At 47.7% G+C, this 15,094-nt stretch overlaps 1 protein-coding gene across 1 annotated transcript in view; it reads left to right on the top strand.

The window, feature by feature from the left end:
• Positions 1-15,094, top strand: part of LOC136006318 (AF4/FMR2 family member 1-like) — a 107,184-nt gene that overhangs the window by 26,909 nt on the left and 65,181 nt on the right. Inside the window, 5 exon segments of the mRNA XM_065664359.1 lie at positions 5,816-5,935; positions 5,937-6,348; positions 6,351-6,434; positions 6,437-6,576; positions 6,578-6,699. Coding sequence (XP_065520431.1) covers positions 5,816-5,935; positions 5,937-6,348; positions 6,351-6,434; positions 6,437-6,576; positions 6,578-6,699 — 878 coding nt within the window.

The following is a 15,094-nucleotide window of genomic DNA, read 5'->3' as shown; positions in this document are numbered from 1 at the left end:
GAGCTGTTTGCAAACATTTTTTCCTTGCTGGGGGCTGCATTTTGAAACTGTGATTGTGCAGGTGACAGTAACTCTGAGGGCAGCATCTGCGGCACTTGTGTGTTCAGAAAGGGGACACCGTTCTCTACCCAGAGATTTCCTGTTGTGTGACAGCAGCATCCAGCTCTCCTCGTATCTCACAGTGTGCCTTAGCCCTCTGGTCCCCTCTGGCATGCCTTGCCCTGTCTCGGACAGACCTGTGGGAGTGGTGAAGAGAATGGTGTCCTAAAATAACTGTTCTTACAGGAAAGGATGAGCTCCGTTTTCCACACGATTTCAGGATGGAGGAACAGGTCTGCGTGTGTGCAGCAGTATTGTGTAAACTACCTGCTAGTAGTCTGGATGGTCACGAAAGTGGAGAACAAAAGGTCTGCGTTTCCAAAAGTCGTGTCTGTAGAAATGGCCTCTGCCACCAGGAAGCCTGGAGTCCTCTCGCCTACCCTGGCAGTGCGGTGATTCGGAGAAAACTCCAGGAACAAACTCGCCAACAAAGTTTTCAAGCTGACAAGCAGGTATTCTTTATTGTGGCGCCGGGAGACACGGGGGATAGCTCCACCTAACGTGTGTCTCCTCAGTTGCCACACACGCTGTCCTTCTACAGTCACTGGGCATACATACATATTCATGAGGCTACGTATTGATTACATCATTTTCCAGAAAGCTCCCCGCATGCGTACAGAATTGTGGTGGTGGTCTCTGAGGGTCGTTTACTTCTTCCAACATTCTTCATCACTTCTGGCAGCCTTTGAAGCATGCGCAGTAGATGTTTATACCAGTTTAATTGGTTCGTTAGCACCAGAGACTCCTATCCTCCTACTTATCAGTTAGTTTAGCTGTAGCCCATCCTGGACACCTGCCCTTCCCAGATACTCCTTATCCCTATGTCCTGTTTTTCTAGACTGTTTTTCTTAAAACTATGTCAACTATAACAATTTATCTCGTGTGAGAATTCTCAGTGTGTTCTCTAGCTGTACTCTATTTTTTCTCCATGTATCCTGCACCTCAGTAATTTTCCACTGCTACTGTTACAAAGCCATCACACTTAACATTACTCAAAACTAATTCTAAAGGTTTATATATTCCATTTTGTAATTTTGTGCCCCCCTTGTCTCAGCGGGACTGCCAAGATCCTGGCTGGGCCTTCGTGTACCTTCAAGGGGCTGTCCTTGTATGTTAACTTTATTGAAAGCCTTAGTGCATTTCAGGGATAAGCTGTCCTAACCAGTGGAAGGAAGGTCCATGTCCCCCCCTCGCTCTTTTACCCATCAAACTTCACTTGCGCTCCTTCTCCCTGGACTGCTCTGGGTGAGCCAGGGACAGAGAGGGGCTCAGCTTTCACTGTTTTCTTAGAATCATAGAATCATAGAATAGTTCGGGTTGGAAAGGACCTCAAGATTATCTGGTTCCAACCCCCCTGCCATGGGCAGGGACACCTCACACTCTCAGGAAGCATGGGATGGCCAGCCAGCCTGAAGGCTTGACATGCACTTTGGAGCTCGATTCCATACTAGTGGGTCGATGCCGCCTTCTGACCATGTCTTCAAAGCAATTTAGCAATTTTTAGGCTAGGCAGCTGAGGAGGAGGAAGGAAGGGAGAAGGCTTTATTGAATCTGAAAACCACTGTGGGAGTCTGCAAGCACCTTAGCAGAGTGTCAGTTATGGGTAAGCGTAAGGTGAAGCAGGGACGCAGGTCCCCTCGGGACTGTAATGTTGCATACAGCCCTCTCACTCCCTGCTGCCAGAGCGTGCTCCCATTGCAGAGCCACTTGCCCACCCCAGGGGAACCGCCCGCTGCAAGCTGTGGGTGCACCAGGTCCTGTCCTTGCCGGCCCTTTAGGCACTTTGCTGCCCAGATGGTGATCATCTGTTGCCCTGGAAAGCTCATGCAAGTGCATTGTGTGAGCAGAGTTGGTAAGAAGACACCTGGTGAAGGCACATGTACCGGCATTTGCCTCTTTACAACTGGGAAAGGGCACATGTGCTTTGCTACCGTGTGCCAGTGCAAGGACTGCTCCCACTCCCGGGGCAAACTCCGCTGGAACTGGAGGAAATGGGATCACGGGCAGTTTGTGTCATAGGTATGCAGGGCGGTACTTGGGGGTTTTGTTTCAAAAGCAAGCTGAGGAAGCATCAGTACCAAGCCACATAGGAAGCTGTGCTTTGTTGCAGGTCATGGAGGAAACTGTTTCAATAAGAGTTAATGTTTTAAAAGCCTCGAGCCAGGTCAGAGGTCTGTGAAGGGTTAGGCAAGATGCTCATCATTTCCACTTGGGCCTGTATCAGGTCTTAACAAGTGAGAATGGAGGAATGAATGAATGAATAAAACCAAAACACGTAATAGTGGAAGAAATCACATTTGCCATTGAGGACCAAAATCATGAATCCAAGGGAAAGCAGGTGATGGTGAAGTCCCCTAAGGAAAGGAGGCAGCTATGGTAGCACAGCAAAACCATTTCCATGCCCTATTTATTTAGGAGAAGTAATGCATGTGTTGAAATTGTCAAATGTTCTATTTTTAAGATGCCATTTGTTTAACAGTTGAAAACCCCACAGAGAGCTCCTCTGTAAATTAAGGTCAAAGTCTGACTGCGACGTCCTTGCTTTTGTTTTGTCCTCTCCCTTCCCTCTTGGTTCCCATTACAAATCTGCACATCTTCAACTTCTTTTGGGGACATACGCCCCTCTTGTAAATGATGTTTTCTGCCCTGAGTGTGATGGAGTTTCTCAGACGGTCCATTCATTCATCTGGGGAAATAAACAATAAACAAAGTAGCCCATTGGTTACGAGTTGTTGCAAGCGTTTTCATGCAGTTTGCCTTTTCTCTCTGGACGGTCTGAGCGTTTCCCTTCTGAATGAGGTTTAAGTATTAATTTATGAACAAGAAGTCTCCGTTTCAATTGCTCCCCTCTTTGTCACCCCCTGCCCCTTCCTTTAAGATCAAGAATGCATGCAAATCTAGGTGCTTAGAGTGGCAGGAGGGTCATGATTCAAGGCATCAGCCTCTTCTCCTCCTGAAATGGATTCAGGGAAGACTGTGCCGGAGTCAGCCGCCGGCAGCCACCAGAGCCTGGCTCTGAGCACTCGCTGATAGGGAAACGCCATTCCCTCAGGGAATCCCACAGGCTTCCATGCCCCATGGTAGCTCTGCTTCTCGTGGGTTGTGTGAGGTGAGCTCTTTGCAATGGCCTTAACAGTTCTTGTTTGGGGCTTTTCCCATTATTTGGTTTTATGTTGGGCAGTGTAACTGTGCCTTGAAAGAATGATTTCTGCATGTCTCTATGCACTATTGTGATACAATTTGTGCATTATTCAGGTCCTGTCTGCATCAGACACTGCGCCCAAGATGTTTGCTACCCAAGGATGTGGTTTTCCAGTGTAGTCTGTAAACTGTAGAGGATCCTGAAGCCTGTTGTAATACCCACCAGACAGGCTGCTGTTACAGATGCTGTATCTAAAACGTACGCTTTCTGGGGGGTCAGCGCACTTTTTTGCTGCACACGTAAAGCCCCAATGGGAAAACTGGTATTGAAGAAAGAGGAAAGGAAAGAAATGTCTCTTTAGTAAAAAAAACCCAGATGTGAACCATGCCCATGTGAGCATCTGGTGGGAGTGTTAGTTCCAGGCTTAGACAGGAGGAACTTGGTGGTGCCTTTGCTCAGGCAAGGTGGGAGTGGGACTCGGTTCCCTGCCATCGATCAGTGTTTCAAGTTGTGTGACAGCAGGTCTCCCCCAGGCCGGCTGCAAGATGCATGGAAGGTAGGAAGAGGAGCACGGGAAGGCAGCTCATGGTTGTGGCCGTACATGTGTGGATCTTGTTCTGGTTCTGGTGGGGAGCGAGGGTGAGTTGAACACAAGCTGCCCTCTCTGCCGGCCAGGGTGCAGCTGCACCTGTGTCACTCACATCCTCTCTTCCCTCATTTCCCTCCCCCTCGCACCCCAAAAGCTTTGTTTCCTCCAATCCTTGCTTGGGGCTAAAGCGAGGAGGGTTCATTTTGGAGGTGGGATGGAGATGGGGAGTGGAAGAGGAGGGATGCAGCAGGAGGAGGAGGTGTGACGTGCCAGCGCGGAGGTCATCTCAAAGCCAGGGAGGGCAAAGGGGGAGCAGGAGGCCGTGGGGCTGCAGCAAGCATCCATGGCCCTCCTCAGCTCTCTGCCCAAGGCAGTGGCCCCATCCCCAGCTAAAGCAGCCAAAACCATGTTGGGGTTGCTTTGCAATCAGAGTTTGTTTGGTTTTTTGTTTATTTATTGGGCCTTTCTTGACTAAATCGCATTCTGCAACTGTGTTTAATCTCTTTTGAGATGTGTTACGTACCATAAAGTGTCTGGCTTTGTCGCTTTGGCTTGGCTTATCCTTTTCAAAGCCAAATGTTACATTTGGCGAAGGAGCTGCATTCAAGTTGACTGCAGTTTCTCAGCCCTGTGCTGCTTTCCAAACACTAAAATAGCCTGTTGGCAGCCTGTGCTTTCTGTATGCTAACGGCACTTTTAGTAACCCATCACTACCTGAGACCGGCAGTGCTCTTGGGCCACCATTTTCTGTAAACTTTATGCTCCTGCAATGAGGACTTGGGCACGTTACAGCCCACGTGAAACACCAGTGATGTGTTTAGTCAAGGTACGGTGTTGAGGGCTTTCTAACAAGCAATGGGCACGTGAGCGATGCGGGGCTCTTGCCATTGGTTAGAGTTCGTAGTGAGGACTAATGGCCTAGTTCCGGGTACTTCAGAGCAAAGTCGGGGCCACGTATGCGGAAGTTCTGCAGGAGGGAAACAACTCCCGGATGCTGAAGAAGGGACCAATCAACTAGTGTTGCTCCCGGATGCTGAAGAAGGGACCAATCAGCTAGTGTTGCTCCCGGATGATGAAGAAGGAACCAATCAGCTGTCTTGGATTTATGTGTAGAAACCAATCGTTGTAAATCTTAAGCGCGTTAAAACTAATATGTGGCGCTTGGCCCTACCTTTTATTAATATTACAAGAGCTGACTTGTTTAGAATACACGCCAGTACTAAGATAACAGCAGAAATAAAAGCAGGGAAAATGATACTTAAGACATGTATTTCTCCTGTTGATGTCACGGAAAATGCTAGAATCTTCACTTTTAAGCGAAGAGCTGCGTGGCTACCAGTGAATCTCACCCGAGAATGGGAAAGTGTAGGGGGTTTAGATCACTTTATTTGATTGTTACAAACAGATATTCAAGACAGAAAGCGTAGAATTAAGTGTTTTATAGGTTGGCTTTTATTTGCTATAATATCGGCTGTCGTAGTATTAGCTGCTGCACCTACTGCTATTGCACCACGAACACAATCAGTACAAACGGCTCACACTGTTAGCCAGGCTTTGCAAAATGCCACTAATGAACTTAGTACTGAAAACACAACTGACGAACAGATAAGGATTGGTTTAGATGCTTTAGAATCTGCAATATCATGGTTTAGACATCGTCTCAGTTTGCAGCAGGGTCGGTTAGTGGCAAACAAAGACGAAGATTTCCTGTAGATTGGTCTCTTAGTGAGTGACAGGTAGGGCTAGCAGTGATCCAGGAGTGCTGTGCAACACGTCTGACCGATCCTGTGGAGAAATGGGGTCTGTGTTTCTGAAGCAGATGTTGATGTGCACACACTAGAGCATCCCCACTGTCTCGTGGTCTCTCAAGCTCTTTCTAACTGTTGAAAGAGGAAATTTCCCTGGGTTCTGGTAAGCTGTGCTAGAAGGGAAATAGCTCATGAAGACCTCAGTCTTTCAGCTCTCCTTTCTCTTTTTGCCTGCAGCCTGACAACTGCCTAACTCAGGTGAACACACCAGCAGTGCCTACAGAGAGTCTCCATGAAATAGCCCATGGGAGCAGACATGAGAAGAGCAAGGAGCTGGGAATTAGGAGCAATTCTTCCCCCCCAGCATGCCAAGGTGCAGGAGCCCAATCACAAGAGCCCTGGCCACTTTACTCCTCAGGACACACATCTTCCAACTAAACAGAACTGCCACAAGTCTTCCGTGTGTGCTGAGGAGCACTCGCTCAGGCACACTGTGGGTATCAAAAAGCCCAGCAAGGTCCCGGTACACGAGCAGCCCAAGGGAGGCCTGAAGGGGAAGAGTGACCCTGATCCTCTCAAGGTCAGAGACCAGTCTTCCAGAGACAAGCCGAAAGCCAAAGCCAAAGAGAAGCCAAAATTCAGTGACAGAGAAGACCTCACGCCAGCACTGCAACAGCACCCTGAGAACAAAAAGCACAACAGCTCTCACAAGGCCACCGACAAACCCTTCTTGGGCCCCAAGCTCAGGAAAGACATTTTGCCTGGCAGTGCCCAGAGCATGCTGCTTTCGAACCCCCTCCTCAAAGCCAGGGCACAACCCACACCAGTGCTAGGAGCAACAAGCCTGCCATCGCGGCTGACAGAATTCTCACAAGGAGAAACCTCCCGTGCCCATCAAGGAGAAGAATTCACTCTCACCAGTGAAGGACTCCCATGACCTTGAGCCCCTCCTAGTGAAAATAAAGCTCCCGTTCCTGTCAAGAGTCCCCCTTGAGAGGGGGAGACCCTGGGGAAAGCAGTTAGCAAAAGTCAACAAAGGCTCAGGAAGTCCCTGGTGCAAGGAAGCAGGACGCGGAGGGGAAAATCACGGGCGTTCCCAACAAATCCCTTGAGAAGAAGCAGCTCTGCAGCCTGACCCACCAACTTCTAGTAAGTGGCAGCTTGACAACCGGCTAACCAAGGTGAACCCAACACCAGCGCCAACAGAGAGTCTCCTTCAAACTGCCCATGGGGAGAGATGTGCGCATCAAACTCCAAAACTTCATATGAATCCCGGAAGAAAGATTTTCTACCTCCACCACTACCACCGCTGCCACCTCTACATCCTGCACCAAAGTCAACAAAGGTGGCTCAGAAGAGACCCCGAAGCCAGAGTGAGCTGTCTGACTTTGATAACACCGCCAAGAACAAGAGCTACAGCAAGGATCCTTTGATCTGCAAGCGCTGCAAGGTGGAGAGTAACCAAGCTGAACTGTCAAAGGGTATCAAAGTAGGTATTTGTTATAACTAACAGGAAGTTTCCTGCAACGTGTGGGTGCTGCGTGATTCTCTTTAGAAACATGCTCTGAGGATACGGAAAAGGAAAGAAGATAAGCCAGACACCAGAGAAAGCTCTTTGAGGCATTTTGCCCCTTTCACGGCTATCTGTAACCATATGTCGCTAGCCCAGAAGCCTACATTGGAACTTCTCTGCTGACTTGCCATCATTTGTTTTCATCTCATTTAGTGAAGCATAGTGAGAAGAGGTGCCCATGCAAGAAACTAAGGCATCGTGTTGATGGCACTGTTTCTGACTGCAGGCACCTGCAAGTACAATATTGGTGTAAAATAAGGGTGTATACAAAAAGGAAAAGTGGGCTGCTTAAATATAAGAAACATACAACCCGGGTATAAGTTTTTCATAGTATCCTAGATTGGTTTGGGATGGGATGGAGCATTTCCCACTTGCTTGGGCAACCTATTTCAGTGCCTCACCATCCTCACAGTAAAGAACTTCTTCCATCTCTCTAACCTAAATCTGCCCTGTTGAAGTTTGGTTTATAGTTTGCTTATGGAATTGTTAGTGATCCTTGCAGCTGGATCTTTGCATTTTTGGGTTGTAAAATTCAATTATCTTGCTATTTACTAGTGGCTGGGTGTGTGTGCTCTCGTATGTTGTGTGAGTCAAGCCCGACTGCTCGCTCTATCAGCTGGCTTCTAACTGCTTGCTTTTTCCTTATAATGTAGTTGGCAATGGAGAATCAACAATTGTGTGGTTAAGCTGCAAACAAGTGTGAATGGATCTTACCTATTGCTGCCTTGGTTAGTGCAAGGTTTCATGAAACACGGTGAAAAATGTGCTGCTTGCAGCCTCACTGCTATCTTAGCCATTGTGCAAGGAAAGCTGCTACTTAATTTCCCCATGCTTGGGAAAAGCATTAATGACATGAATGGTATTAAGCCTTACTAGCAGTCAGGTAAGAAGCCAGGTTTCCATTTCCGTTATTGGAGGAGGTGCTGGGGAAGTAGGTAAGAAGACAGGTAGAGCCTGGAAGACAGACTCTGCCTGGGACAAAAAAGCATTTCCTGTTGAAATTTAGGGAACGCAAGCTTTGGGATTGTTTTCGACGTCTCTCTAACCAGATTTATCTGTATTCAGTGCTTTGTCAGGGATCTGCCGGACGTGTCACAAAACTTTTCCCAGTGCCTTCTTTGCGACATGGTACCTCCCAGCCAAAGAGACCTCAACTCAAGTTTGAAAGGTAAGGTTTTGTTTTACACCCCTCATCTGTACTTTCTAAAGCCACCAGGCCAGGCTGGCCCTGCAGCCACCCTGGCTTCTGCTTTTATAGGCACTTCTCTGGGGAGGAAAGAGAGAAGGAGAGGTTGTCAGTGACTTGCCCTCTCCTGTCTTCTCATGGCTGGGACTTACCCCACCTACCGCAAAGCAAAGGTACAGGATTTGGTTTCTAGCAGCCCAAAGCTGCTGTTGAAAACCGGCTTTAGTTGTGTGAGGTTTTACAGAAAGCTCCAATGAGAAATGAATTATCCAGAATCAGATATGAACTAGAAGTGTATGAACCAGAATTATATTTGCCCATCTTCTCTTCCCCTCCACCACTGTATCTGAAGATCTCACTGGAGCTAAGGGGATTCTCAGCTGCAGTACTGGTGGGTGAGGTGTGAGTCCAGTTTTAACTCGAAAGGAAGCCCAGAACAGCCAAGCAGGTGAAGAACAGAAAAGCGTCGTCGGGCAGACTCACTGAGGCTGTTTCAGCTCCTCTTCATAAGGCAGCTGATTTTAAGTACTTCCTGCCACGTATTGTTAGTCAGAAGCAACAGTTAAGGTGGACTTAACGGTCACACGCCACTATTGAAATAAGAAAGGTGGAGAAGCCCAGACCTTTTCCTCGAGGAGAGCACTGACGTACACGTTTGGCTTGACACGTGTACTCTTCAAGCACAGGGTAAGGGTCTACAAAGTCAGATTTGCAGAAGGGCACGCCGATTCTTGCCTTAAGCTGTGTCTCTGCAAGCTCTTAAATGCACAAGCTCGGGCTGGGAACGTGGGTTAGGTGGAAAGAGGCTGGGCAGTATTGTATCCCCAGTCAGTACAGGCAGCAAAAGGGTGACTTGGGCTTTCCAGCTGGAAACGACGACGCAGTTTTAACAAATTGCACAAGGCGTGTTACTCTGATCTCCCATGGAACAGGCTGGAAGCTTGCTTTGGTAATGGAGGGAAAGATCTAGAATTCTTGTCAATGTCTATGACTTGTGATACGGTACCTTTGTGACGTAACAGCATTCCAGTATTTATGTGCGCAGAGCCTCCCCCTGGAGACCAGTCGATCTCCCAAGAGCGTTGTAGGGGATCAGACCATCGTGACTGAAAGCTTTCTTCACAAGGAACCTGACACAGGATTCGCCCTTTCCACAGAAAATCTTCAACCAAGCATCACAGAAGACTGTGGAACCGGCAGGGAATCTCAGAAATTGGGTTGCAGGGATCAGCTCTCACCAACCAACCACCCGGTGAGCAGTTTTCAGCGTAGGGGTGAGCAAATCCTCTTGGTCAGCAAATGAGCAATTTGTGGAACTGATAATCTGCACCGCACCAGAGATGTGCTCGTTTTTTGGTTTTTAGATTAACAGCGTGTATTTGACGGAGATGATTTAACACGGCACTCACAACCTAAGGGGGTTCCTCAGCAAAGCCCGCAGAAGCTGCAAGGGCTGCTATGAGGTCTCCACGCACCCTCCTCTTCTACAGGCTGAACGGCCCCCACCCTCTCAGCCTGTCTTCATCTGTTGTGGCCTCCTCTGCACTTGCTCCAACAGCTCCATGTCCTTCTTACGCTGAGGACACCGGAACTGTGCACAGTGCTGCAAGTGAGGCCTCACAACCCTCCCCTTCTTCTTTTGTGGGGTTCTTGGGGGTTTTTGTTTGTTTTGTGGGGGGTTTTTTTCTTTTTTTGGGGGGTGGGTGGGGGTTAGTGTGGGTTTGGGTTTGTGTTTTTTGTGTTTTGCTTTTGTCACCCGAGTACCAAGGAGTTTAGAACTGGCATCTGTGCTCCTGTTTAGTATCAGTCGCTCTGGGTGGCTTCACAAGGTTTCACATCAAGCTGCTGTGGCCTCCTCCGCAGCCATAAATCATTTTGCTCACTCAGGAGTGTGAGATGCTGCAAATGAATGCCACAAACTGAAACAGAAACGTTTTCAGTTGTATTTCTTCCTGTTGGAGATTTGTAGCTTCTACTCAGGCGTTCTTGCACTTTAATCTAGGCTTGCTCTCCATGTCTTTGTGTTTCCAGGCTTGTTTCTTTTCTTCTGCTGTTACAGTGATGTGAGGGGGTCGCTCTCTTGCAGTAGTTGATGCAACATCCTTCCCCTTGTTTTCTCCTTGCTTCCTGAACACTGCTGCTTTGGATTTGTATTTGGAGTTACCTTTTAATCCGTAGCTGTATTTTTAATGCTTGTTTTCTCTCTTCACTCCTTCCCCTTTCCACAGCTGTTTCCATTCATCAGAGGGCTATCTGGTTCTCTGAAGGGAGTGCCCTGATGGCATATTTAAAGTTGAACTAACTGTACCGGAGCCTATAGCCTGGCTTGTCTTCCTCTTGGCCAAGCCTGTAGTTCTCTTTAAGAGCCGACCTGGAATGCAGCGTCACTGCTGGGGGAAGGGGAAAATGGCTATCTGGGTTCTCCCGTTCGTGCTGCAATGCCAGTGGGACAGCCCAGGCTCTGTGCGTAGCTCCCTGGAGATCTTGACCCAGACTCCTTGCTTTAGGCAGGTATTCATGCAGCTGCCGTGTAGCTCCGTGGCTGGAATGATGAAGGGCTCAGCAGAGACTGGCACAGATGCTGGCTTAGGTACCTGCTAGTCCTTTGGGAAACCTGCCGTGAGAGTCAGTTTTCACGTGGGGGCTCCTGCTGCCTTGCTGTTCCAGGCAGGTGAACACTGACTGTATTTTGTTGTTCCTAAACAGCTAAGGGCAGTCTCTGCAAACGCTCATTACAATATAGTGATGAGTGCTTGTGGCTCTAACAGGTCTCTCTGAAACCAGCAGGAGTGCTTACGGGAGCATTCCCAGCATTTACAAGCTTTTCCAGAAGTCAGTGTCTTGAAGTGTAGGTGTGTTTGATGCAGAGATTGTGCCTCAGCCTGTCAATATTGAGGATTGTGCAGAAATGTGTCAAAGCAGTGAACCTCAGAAATCCAAACGAGTTGTTGTCTTGAGTAAGAAATCCGTCCTTTAGCTTACATCTAACCTTCCTGTTGTGTAGTATTTCACACCGTCATCCTGAACGTAGCTGAAAGACGATTTAGACTGCTAGGGAGAACTGGGGGATTCACAGAACTCTGAAATAGCTGCGGGAGAGTGCCGAGGGGTGAGGGTTGTGTACCTCTGTGTACCTTTGCAGTGAAAAATAACTGTGGAGACTGTGTGCAGAGACACACACAGACAAAGGAAATAAACAGGTGGGGTTTATGTTTTGTTTGCTGTAACAGGCATTCTGGACATCCCTGTCCTGTAATGAGTCGCTGCTTTGGAAAGCGGAGATTTTTCGTGTTTGCTCCTTTGGCTTTCTCTTTTCTCTCTCTGCTGACTCTGAGGAAGGACGTTCCTGGCTTGCCCTTTGTGACTGTTGAAGCAAAGCTTGAGTGACATCTACTGAGTACAACGTGGTGTTCTTTTGTGAGAAAGATGTTCAATCTCTTTTTTTCCTCTTCCAGTTGAAGATACTCCGTTAGTACTGACGTGACTCACCTGAAGGTGTCATCATGGACAAGGGCAGCAGCAGTAGGTATGGATAATTTGACGTATTGGTGGCTTCCCAGGTGCTGTGACAAGTTCTGAGAGGTCTGAAAACAATAATCCCCCCCATCAATGCAAGCATCATAATGACTGAGTGCGAGAGGAGGAGTTTCAGATCTAACATTCTGTCTTTACGAAAGGTATCGATTCTTTGGTAAACCAGAATCTGTTGCAAAACAGACAGTGTTTAACGCTGGAGATCAACGTGACCCTCTTGTAGATGTAGCGCTTAGGGCCACCTTTCAGTGGTGGACGTGGTAGTGCTAGCTAATGGATGGGCTGCATGATCTCCATCTCCTTTTCCAACCTGAATGGTTCTGTGATTCTCACTGATGAGAGCAGCCCCTTGTCCCATGGAAACTACTCATCACAGGGAGGTGAGGTGTTTGCTTACAACGTACCTTGCCTTGATACTTAATGCAGCAGCCCCACTGCTTCACATCGTGTCCTTTCCAGAGCCTCAGCACGGCAGGGGGCAATGTTGCCATCCCAGGGATCGGTGCGAAGCCACCCAGCCCTTAAAGTAAGGATTTCTGCACTCGCTTGGGTTTCTGCACGCATTTGGATTGAGAAAAGCAATGCTGGTTCATGTGGTTATGGAACATTTTATGGCATTCAGAGTGATAAGTGAATAATGGCAAGGAAGGTGATGCAAACTGCTCCTGCTGGCTGCCAAAAGCTAGTGGGGCGCAGCCTCTGCTGCAGTCTGGTTCCTGGGAGAAGGTGATTTCTCTTTGAAATCTGTTTTCATCAACTTAAATATTGAAGGACGAAGGGTTGTTTTAATTTCTTTTCTCAGAAGTGTTTGATTCCTACCATGTGTAAAGCAGTTTCTTTCATAACAGGCTGCATCCAACTCAGTCTTGTGTTTTTGTTAAAGTTGCTGGGTTCTTTTTTAATTGTTTCTGGTGTTTTACTCAGTTTCTTCCCTTTGCCCTGCTGCAGCTCTAGCCTCACCGTCGCTATGCTGTGCGCTGAAATCTAGTTGCTTTTTCATGATTTGCCCAGCACGGATGTGCTGCTGGCAGTCAGCTTTGGCTCTGGAAAGTGCTAAGTTTAAGAAGGTGCTATAAAGCAAGGCTGTGTAAAAGAGCTTTGCTGATTCAGGGTCAGCAGAGAATTTTGCTGCCTCAGCCTTCTTCAGACTTGCCATTGCTTACAGCACACAGCTTCATTCACCTTGTGAAGCTGGTTTTTGTGTATGCTTCCACGTATGGGTTTCTGAATTTTGCTTGCCTTCCAACTGTGTTTGGAGGCAGAAGTTTGGGGATGAGGTGAATCCATTTCTCCAGATACATGGAGCCCTTAAAATTCTATGGTTTACGGTTTATAACCTGTGCTTTGGCGTAGCACAGGTTGCATGGCTATTCCTCGACTACTGGTGGAGAAAGACACAAGATGTTCTACTTTACAGCACATAGATTTTAGGAAAGCTTACTAGCCATGTATTTAATGATTTTAATATAGCTTGGCATCTATCCCTTCTTCACTGGTACTCTGCTTAATTGTTTCACGATACTTAAGCTTCTGGGATTTGTCCCAGGAACTGAGTGGGTTATCATCTCTTTATGAGTATAATGCCATACTGCATTTTTTCTTGAGGTAAGGGATGCTGTATTCCTCTTTGATCAGTCCCTGGTTCGGTTTTGTTGGAATCTTGCAACCAAAGCTAGGTACCGATTGCTACTGTTAAGTTTTTCTTTTTGTTGGTGTTTGTTTTATTTAATGCTCCTTGAAAACAGCAAGGTGCAAAGATTTATTTCATAATATTACCCCCACGCGTGCCCCCCCAGCCAGCCCCCTAAGTAGCACTGTAACAGAAAAGAGCCAGGAGCAAGGAAATTTCACAGCAGGTGAAGATGACTGACTTCCCCAAGCTCTGGGGACGTGTGGAAACCTCTCAGGTGCTTCAGGAGGAGTAAGGTGAACAGAGGAGCAGGGTAAGAGATTTGAAAATCCATGGGTGTGTGAGGTGAGTAGGACTGAAGCAACACTCAGGGCAGACATTGTTGAATGGAGAGCAAAGAGATGCCACACTTCCTTCTCTAAGTACTGGTTCGGGCAATGTATCAGCACCTGCCCTTTATATGGAAACGTTGTCACTTTATGCTTGAAAGCTCCGGGTCTTTTATTAGGTGCATAAGTAGATAAGAATGGATCTTCTAAAATCCACATGCTCATAAACAGCTTAAATACGTTTGGAATTATGATCACCTGTAGGAAGCTTTTCCTGTTAGGTTTTTCAGAAGTATTACTTCCAAAGTAATCCTCTTCACCTCAGAAGTGCCCTTTTGAGTTTAAGATAAGCTGCAGGGCACAAGAAGCTTATGTTATCGGTTTGTTTTGTTTGCATCGTACCTAATGGGGTCAGTTTCCTTCACTTGCAACACATCTTTCAGAGACAAGGACCTGAACAAGGGGACACTTTTATCCCTGATCAGTGACTAAAAACACAGGTGGGAAAAGCTGCAGTCTGCTAATGTTAAAAGATGCAAGGGAGGCGTCTACAGGTGACGGGATTTATTCTGGCAGAAAGCTTTCCTCAGGGAAACACTCATTTGTCAGGCTTGAACTGTTCCCCCGGAACTTAGCATTTATCATCAAATCTTGCAATGCAAGCGGCATTTATTTTGTTGTTGGGGCAATGACAGGAATGAGGTAGAGGCTTGAGGAACAAGACCCAAAGAGCTTGTTATGAATCTCAGCTGTGCTGAAAGAAGGTGAGGGGATGTTGGGTGAATGCTTGGTTAATTACTGGTTGAAAGGACTTGCAGGAGCAGTTTGTTTTTGTCACTGTGCCAAGGAACATGCAGAGCAAAGGACAGGCATTGCTGCTTTCGAGTGAGTCTGCAACCCGCCCCAGACCTAGAGCCCAGCAGGATTTGTGTGAGAGCTTTTATTTTCCCCGAGTTTCTTAGCCTGCAATTTCAAGTATGGGCACTTGCAACTTTAGCAGCAGCCTCAGCTGTCCATTCGCTGCATCTGCGTAGCCACGTGCGTTCTGTACTTGCTGTGGAAAACGCTGACAGCGATGCGAGCCTCTTTTCCTCTACAAAAGCGCGCAAACGTTGCACACCCATACGCGCACGCCCCAGCCGCTGGGAGCTTTAAACTTGGCAACGGCTGCCCACTCGAGGTACGGCGTTCAAGAGCTTGTGTCGCCGCTGGTGTGGTAATGATGCCTTCACTCCTTGCCGGGCAGAGTTTGCTGGTGGTGCAG

The sequence above is a fragment of the Lathamus discolor genome, chromosome 1 (assembly GCF_037157495.1).
Source record: "Lathamus discolor isolate bLatDis1 chromosome 1, bLatDis1.hap1, whole genome shotgun sequence".
NCBI classification, from domain to species: Eukaryota; Metazoa; Chordata; class Aves; order Psittaciformes; family Psittacidae; genus Lathamus; species Lathamus discolor.
This window is presented reverse-complemented; position numbering and strand designations above follow the sequence as displayed.